A 9,194-nucleotide genomic window follows, 5' to 3' on the forward strand; every position below is an offset into this window, starting at 1 on the left:
CACACACACATAAGCACACAAACCCAAACAAAATTCACAAACCATATATGGCCCAAAGCAGGGAAACATTGTTTGTCTTTGATCATACCTCACCATCTAGCATCCACCTTCACATGACCAGATAGAAAGAAAGTCTAGCCTAGAGCTTTACACTACAGGTAATGTGTGATGATATGTCTCATTACCAGCAATTCATTTTTGTAATTTTGAGCGGGCATGAGCCTGAATAAAATATGTGTGATCTGACAGATACTTTCGATGACAATAGAGGGGTGTTATGCATTGTGCCCACAAGATGATTTGAATTCGAGACAATAGTCAGGAAAAATGTGATTGGGTTTTATGAGACAAGCTGTTTGATATAACCATGGGAGTTTAAGAAAACAGTGTTGCCAATACAAAGAAAACAGCCGTTCAGTCCAGGAATGGCAAATTGTACACCAGCTATCGCCTATGATTTCGAGTTTTGTGAGTTTATGTTTTATATCTATGACCAACTGTATGTCGATTTTTGGGGCAGCCTCATGAGAGAAACAATTATTGAAAGGACTCTAGTGGTTTGAAAATGAGCTGAATCAACAGGCGGAGGAGAAAGGAATCCAGATGCATTAATTTCCAATCGCGTTACATTTAAGGCTTGCAGAAATAGCAGAGTTCACATGGTATCATTGGTGCATTATATTTATAACAACATAAGTTATAACACAGCCATACACATCTAAATCCTTCTATTCTAAATGACTGTCATTCCCATATTTTAGGCTTTCTCTTCTGTCAACAGACATCGCTCCCAACCAGATGGGAGGAATTTTGTAAATAGCGATTACGAAACAGAGTAAAATAGAGGATTACAGTTAAGTTAAGGTTAGGGCTAGGATTTGGGGTAAGGGTAGAGATAGGGGTAGGGGTAGGGGTAGAGGTAGGCACTCTTCGGGAGAAGTGGTCCCGGCCTAACTCTATAGACAATCGGAAACAAAAACGGAAGTTGAGTAAAAAAGCTGGTTGAATTGACAGGGAGAAAAAGGCCACCCATTGAGGAAAAAAATAATGTAGAAAATATTGAAAAATTGAACTTTAAAAAATTGCCCCCCCCCCCCCCCCCCCCCCAAATAATAAATACACTCAGCCAGCATTTTTTCTCGACTTCCGTTTTTTTTTCTCCGATTATAATGTTATTTCTATGGAGGTACGCCGGGACAAGTTTCCCGAAGAGTGATGTAAACGTAGAGTACGTGGTGGGAGTAGGGCTAGGGTTGGGATATAAGGGTTGGAGGGTAAGGGCTAGATCTTGATCTTCTTTATTGTGTTTGTTGAGGTGGTCGCTCATTACGGAAGTCCTTCCAACCAGATACAAACAAAGCTGATGTAGATCTAGTTCTATATATAGATCTATATGTTTTCATGATACATACCAGATGGTAGGACCTTCTGGCCTGGTTCAAATTCGGAGAGCAAGAATTGAGGGTGAGGAATTTGGCAGGTAAATAAAAAGCATTTGCAAGTGGCTATTCTCCGCTGTCGTGCCGGTCAATAGATCAGAAGCTATTCTCCGGCGTCATAACTAGGCCTAGTAAGTCTACCTTTCATTATATTTTATCTATGATGATAATTGTCTAACATAACTTTATTCATTTATTTCCGTCGTCCATTTGCTTATTTTAAAATAATGATTTTGTTTATTTAAACGAACAAAATTGATTCTGAGTCTAAAATCCTGTCTAGTCACATAGTATAGCTTGCTGTTTAACGTATTACTTATTTGTTGTTGTTGTAATTTTCAATAAATTTAAGTGATATTTCGCGACTTCAGTGCTTTCTTGTCGTATCTCCATTTTTGTAAACAGTGAAAATGTGACTCCTTCTTATGCTCACTCTTTGTTATGAACTCACGTCACTAGTGGTGAACATGATATGTTTCTTCTAGCACCCAACATAATTCTAAATTGGAGGACAGTTCGTGTCCGAAAACCTATCTCTATCAATGGAAATGGCACGAAGTGATGAAGTTGTGGAAATTTTTCTCCAAGACAAACAGATGAGAGAGGTATTTGCAAATCTTCGCCGACAAATTATTAGATCTGGATCTAGTAAAAGACCGGCGGCGTGTGGCACCGGAGAATAGCTTCTGATCTATTGACCGGCTTGATGCCGGAGAATAGCCACAAGCTTGCAAAAAAGTAACCAGTAGCGCTAATGAAAACTAACCTCTCAGGAAGGTAATTCTAGATCTAGATTTAGATCTAGAAGTCTAGATCTAGTTTCCAGTTGATCTAATATCTAAAGCCACAAAAAGACACCACGAAGGAGAAAAGTGTGAATAGAAGACTAACTTTACCTGATAAGCTACAGCACGACAACCATCACATCTGTGAATTTTCGGCATAAATTGCGACCCCTCTTCTTCATCAGACATGTCTGGCGGCGTCATTAACATCTGGCCGGGCTTCAGGTTGTCTGGGTCAATACCTTGGGCTCTAGCAGAATTCATCATTGCCTCCCGAAGCTTTTCATTCTCTCCACTCCAGACTACATTGAAAGAACAGGCAAGCAAAACAATAATTGAGATTCTTGCTTGCACTAACTGGGACAAGAGATAGGCTGCCATGCTGATTTCACTGAGAGAAAATAGTTCAAATTAATAGAAAAAGCGACTGTGTTTAGGTTATGTTTAGTAGGCCTTAGTGTGCCTAACTGCAAAAAGATTGTAGACTGAGAGTAGAGTAGCAGAGTCAAGACTGACTGAAGAACGGTTTCTAGTTTCTATTGTTTACATAAAACTGCAACCGGAAAAAAAATACAAAAGTTACCTTCACTATCACTAACGGTAGCAAAACAAATAAAGAAATCGCAATCCTACAATTTTATGTTCGCCTCTTTCCACGAAAACTCGAACATAGCTTTAGAGCTACTGTTTATCTCATGAGAAAAAGAAAGAGGGAGGGGGGATCAGGGGTCAAGAGAAGGGAAAATAATTTAAGACCTAATACACACTAAGTGCAGAATTCTGTGTACGGTACACAGAGCATATTATTAATTTATATTAGTTTCCTTTTTTTGAAAAATAGATTGCAAAAGCTGCGCACGCCGGGAGAGAGAGGCTTGCGCCTGCCCCTCCCCCTACCCCGCCCCCTTTTTTTTTCCAGTTGTCGGCAAGACCAAAAGTCTACCTTTTTCTCCATAGTATAAAATATGAAGTAATTATTTCAATTAGGCCTACCCGATTATTGTTACTGGAGATAGACCGAGGCTACCACTTTAGTTCCGGTATCCTCGAGATAGACCATGGGCTCTCGACGTGGTCTCTCTCTTGCTTTCTCACCATATTATTATTGTTCTGTCGTTTGTTTTCGTCTTCAATTTCTGCCCCACGCTCCCCTTTGCCACCTCCTCTGGGCTCCTGACTTTTTGTGCAGTCTAATTTCTACTAGATCTACCTGCTACTCCTTAGCCTTATATTCTCTGTCTTTCAGCCACACCCCTAATCTTATAAAACAATAACACCTATTACCTATTAGGCCGCATAGCCTTCTCAGTAAAGGGCAGAAAATCGCGGAAGTCTCGTACGTGCAAGTTGTGCCGTTAAAAAATCCCTTGGCGGTCCAAATCGACAAGAGTAGGCAGTGGCCATCACCCAGGCAAAATTGAAGATTAATCCCTACCAAACTTAAAATATTTAATGAGTCCCGCGCGCTCATATGACTTTATGTCTATGCAGTTGCGAGGGCTGTAAAACACACAAAAAAAGAAGATAGGCCTTTACCTTAAACAACAGCGCCCGGCTACTTGTTTCCAATAATTCCCGTATTATTATATATTACCCTTTAAATTCCCCCCCCTCTCTCTCTCTCTCTCTCCCTCTCTCTCTCCCCTCTGTCTCTCTCTCCCCTCTGTCTGTCTCTCTCTCTCCCCTCTGTCTCTGTCACTCTCTTTCTCTCCCTCGTTGTTTCACTCCCCTCCCTTTCCTCTATCTTTTTATCTATCTATCTATCCCTCCCGCACTTTCTTTAACTCTAGCACCCAAAATAAAGGCCTAAGACTTATTATTGAAGGCCAACAGTCCTTGCACTGCACATTCGCCCACCTACCCAGAACACACACATTGGTGTCACTACTCTTCACAATCTCCTGGGCCTACTATTGTCTTTGAAACAATTCTTGACAGAAGAAACACAACGATACACCCAATAACCATCATCATCATAACATTGTAATAAGTAGGCCTATTATTAGGCCATCTATTGTCATTGTCATTAGAGGTCTATAATTAAGTTAAACATCTCTTTCAATTTCAATACGTTACTAATTCAAGAGGCAGAACCTACAAATTTAACGTACACCATCTCCAAAACGACCAAGTCAAAGCGGAGAGCCTTGGCCTTAAAAACTCCCCAAGAGAACCAAAATTCAAAACAACCCATGAGCCTAGGGATTAGAATCATGCCATCCGCTCTGTAGTCCAACGCCCTGTTGCTTTGGGGAATTCAGCTTTCAGTCACACAATTGAACAGCCAAGAACATTGTTTAGAGTTTGGAGAAAAATTAAGGAATTAATTCTATGCTGGTCAATAATGCGGTAGATTGATGTGTCACGAAATTAGGCAAATTCTGATTCAACCATCCATCACCACCTATATTATATTCTAAGATTTATCAAATAAAATATTATCTAAAGAATCCTCATTGAGGGAATTACAGACTTATCAAATCCTCAAAACAACAAAATCATTTATAAATTAACACCAGTAATTTAAACAAAAGACATCGAGAAAGAACAGCATGCGGAATCTCTGGTGTTCTTTCAAACCCAGGGTGAGCGCTAGATTCCCAATTAATCACTTCAAATCTTATTTTACTTTACTCCTCTTCACTACGCTCAAAGATGGGATGCATGTCTTCAGCAACAAAATGTTCATATATCAGTGATCAACATCTGGAATTGTCACTATTTAATTAATAAATGATAGCTCACGACAAGAACCAGAAAGGTTACCTACAAGTCGAAGTTATGATCAACAACTTTTTTTTTAGCCAAAAGACCATGATGCTCCATTACTCCATTTATGTTACCTGGCATCAGAGTAAATAACCCCCCCCCCCCCCCCAAAAAAAAAAACCCAACCAATTCTTTAGCGGTATTGTTATACTCTCTGCTAATCAGTCTCAGCATACTGATATTCATACTTCAGGTACTCTGTAGAATGTCATATATACAATGTACAGTATGTCAAATTTGGAGAAAAAACTTACATTAGAAAAGATTTGAAATTGAATAAAGTCAGACTTCAACATTAATTACCACCAAAAAGATACACAAGAACATGAGAACAAATGAGTTTTAAATCCAAAATATTTTATTGCCAAAAACCCAGTTAGTTCTAATACTATACAATTATCGCTTCCACAAAGAAGAGCAGAGTAAAATTTTAAAAACAAAAGAAATATGACACACCATAGTCAAAGTGCAGTTAATAATACAGACTAAAATAGAAAGTACTAAGTAAGAAACTGACCTCATATCACATCTGTGGCCCCATTTCGGTACGAGTGTGTTCAAAACATCTGCGCATTATACCAACAATTGAATGCCGGGGGACATTTCCTTTACTTGCAGTACCTTTTATTTTTATGAGATAGTAAACTCTAGAGAAGTATTAATTAATACAATCAGGCAAAAAAAAAACTTAAAATTTTTTTTTTTTAATCACGAAGCTTTTGGTCATTACTGGACGGCTACTGATAGTTGACACACATGTCCTTCATGAGGCACATTGTTTAAAACAAAACATAATTTTATAAAAAGATTCAAAAGAAAAAAATTCCCAGTGCTTTTAAGCGTCTGGCTCCTTTACACAATGTGGATCATTTGGGAGGGCCAATTCAGGTTGTGTAGGATATACAGCTCCCCAGTAAAAAGATGTAGACACTGGATAACGAAATGAAATTGTGACTTTTGCAAGCAACTGTGAAGATATGACCATTACACCACAGATGCTGTGGATCTTGCACCTCCCAACTGCATGCATAGCACAGCTGAAGTAAGAAAGTCATAGGTAAATTTAATTAATTATAATGTTTGCCATTGCATGGACAGGTCCTCGGGAACACAATATTCTGTCACTTTACATAGGAAGCAGGCATTTTTGGTAATCAGCAGCTTAGTAAAAATATCAACATGCTATGATTATATAATATTAAAATGATATACTAGGTGCAACAGCACAATAAAACTTTTGAGACATCTGACGTGAGCTCACAATCTTTGGTGTACAAAATTATTTTTAAAAACTGAGTACAAAATGGTACAAATGGAATGCAATACTCTCTTCCATTCATTGGCAAACAAAAGAAAAACAATTCACCTTAAAAAAATAACAATAATACCACAGTAAGAACTGAAAAGAGGGATGAGCAACAGAAAAAAAAACTAGGAAAAAAAAAATTTAATCTCATATCGGGCTAAAGTATAATCAAATGAAAAAAAGTTAAATGAGTACATGGCAAGAAAAGAATGTGATTTAACCTGTTCATCACCACAAATTGCTTCAACTGAAACATATAGTAATACTGGAAGGATGTAAAAAGAAACTTTCTTTAAAATTGAAAGTGACTGGACGGGACATTGACTGAAATCAACATACACATTGTCTCAAAAAACAAATGGCAGAGTAGCAAAGTTGTTCAAACAAATATTTCAAAATAAGCAAAAATAGATCTTTCCCTCTCAGTTAAAAAAACAGTAAATGCAAAGAATCAGGAATGTCCAACGTGTATCAAAATTATCAGATCAAAAATCCATAAATAGAAAAAAGTAACTGAGTGATCAAACATGAACAATTTTGAGATTGGTGCTTTGGCAAGAGTTCTGTTTTTTTTCTGGATAGCAACGACTCAGAATCAGAGCATCAAATACTTAACCCTTAAAACCCTGAATTCTTTTTTTTTCATACCTCCCTCAAATCCTGTCTTAAACAATTTTTGTTAGATTTTACTGAAGTTTGAAAACGTTATTTATATTATGAATGCACAGTCTGGACAAAAGGGGAAAAGGTTAAAATACTGGTTTTTAGGACCAACTCCATGAATTAAGTCTTGTGTGTGATCCCTGACTCCACTTCAGAGAAAGCATCATTAGACCCAGCCGTAGATCTAGCCTCTGGTAGCTCTAGTGGTGATCCCCGGCCACTTCCTTTATCGTCAAAATCATCATTGATGTTATGGAAAAGATTGCCATCGTCTTCAACAGTTATATTTATCGATATATCTGACTGGGAGATCATTATTGGGGTCTGGTTGAAGATCAAAAAAGCCAAAAATGTTGCGCCCTGAAGGGCCTGGCAGCGAACAGTGACTAATTTTTCTTAAAAACTTGCAAAATTTCCTAACTTTCGGTGTAGAACTGCTCTCATGACATTATCGGTACTTTCTGCTCGTGACAGAGTCATCTGGAGTTACATCCCCTGTTTCTAGCACTGGGAATTAAACGATAAAGTTGCCCAGCGGTTACCAGCGGTATAGGAAAATATGGTGTCAGCGGTTACCAGCGGTATAAGGTTTAAGGGTTCAAGATGGAGAGCATGAAATGAAAAAAAAGTGATGCTTCCCCAATCCATACTTTCTTCTCGCAGTAAGTAGCTTCACAAAAACATGACTTTCGCAATACTCAGTGCTGATAACAACAGAAAGCTAAACCAAAAAGGAGTATATTTCAAAGGATCACTTAACTCATAAAAACAACTGGTAATATATTATGTATAATATAAAAACAGACAAAACCCCCAAAATACCCTCTTTGCTTTAAATCCTGAAAGAAGCCAAATCCTGACAATTTCCAGCTTCAAGAGAACCATACATGCAACAACTTGTACGTATCTATTTTGATAATAGAATAGGGATACCAAAGTTAATTTTCGTGAACATAAGTAATTTTCCTTTGTAAAAGTCAATGTACAATATCTAGACTCACCAAACTTTCAACATGGTGAGGTCGGTGGACAAACTACAAGTTTAAAATAGAATTAATAAAGCATAACCCAGTCTACAACCTGTTATTTTCAAACCCTGAAATAAACTTAAAAAACAAGCTCAAAATCAAAGAATACCCATAAAAAGACCAGTCTAACTCATTTTTTAATGACACTATGGTCATGCCATCTAGGCAGGCCTACCTACTGACACAATACAATTGTCATTACACAAAGTTCTTTTTGTTCAGTACAAAATAATAAAAATGAAAGTAAGTTTCCTTACTTACAACTGCACAACTGTTACTGGTATCTCAGCATTGAAATTCAATGCCAACCATTAAGATCATTTTACTCTCATAAGTCCATTCATGGACTCTATCAAAGAAAACAATAAGATTTGAAATGTAATGAATAAGTTGAGCAAAAATAACTGCTGCACAGCCTTCAAAATAATATGTAAAATGACCTTGCATATAATACTGGAGGTAAACTTTTGACTTCAAAAACAGCCCATTATTTCAAGGTTATACATGATACAGTGGAATCCGGTTATAACGAGAGGGAGGGGACCGGAGTAAAATGTCCGTTATAGCAGGATTCTCGCTATAAGGGATCCAGTAATAAATTCAAGGGAAACTGTAGAGTAGGCCTAATCTATGAGATTGGTGTTCTGTTTATTTCCTTTTGCTATCTCTCAGATGATGATTTTGTTTCAACATGACCTCTAGGTCTTACTTGATCAAAAATTGAATCAGGTTTCTTCTTCTAGCGCTAGATCTAGCGATGTGGACTGACAGCTCGGCATTGGCGATCAGAAAGAAAGGGGCCTGGGCTAACTCGCCCGCTGTGTTTTCCCCCACCCCACCCTGTGGGGCTTTGTCTGCTTGTGCACGTCACACATTCGCTCCATCCATCACATTGCTGTGACCTCTCCATCCACGCATCGGAGAAGTGAAAGGCATGGTAAGGGTATAAACACAGTGGAGATCCGGCCCTTCTTATGGGCCAGGAGATAGAAGGGCCGGGAGGGGAGGTAGACGGGACTTATAAACACACCTCCCGGCCCGTTTCAACCCCTCGTATTGCAAAACAAAATGGAAAATGCAAAGCACCAGTTGTTACTAATGTTGTGGCTAAAAAGAAGGCAGTCTCTATCGAAAAGGCGATACTGGGTTCATAAGATTTTTAAAGAAAGACCTATGTTTGGTGAATATTATCACTTTATTGAAA

General features: G+C 38.2%; 1 protein-coding gene across 1 annotated transcript in view; it reads right to left on the reverse strand.

Annotated features, from left to right (window-relative positions):
- LOC101850958 (marginal zone B- and B1-cell-specific protein) overlaps positions 1–2,769 on the reverse strand; it is a 9,627-nt gene extending 6,858 nt beyond the window's left edge. The window contains exon 1 of the mRNA XM_005099841.3: positions 2,336–2,769. Coding sequence (XP_005099898.1) covers positions 2,336–2,605 — 270 coding nt within the window. The 5' untranslated portion in view covers positions 2,606–2,769. The remainder of the gene's footprint in view (positions 1–2,335) is intronic.
- Between the last annotated feature and the right edge of the window lie 6,425 nt (positions 2,770–9,194).

This window comes from Aplysia californica, unplaced genomic scaffold (genome assembly GCF_000002075.1).
Source record: "Aplysia californica isolate F4 #8 unplaced genomic scaffold, AplCal3.0 scaffold00227, whole genome shotgun sequence".
NCBI lineage: Eukaryota > Metazoa > Mollusca > Gastropoda > Aplysiida > Aplysiidae > Aplysia > Aplysia californica.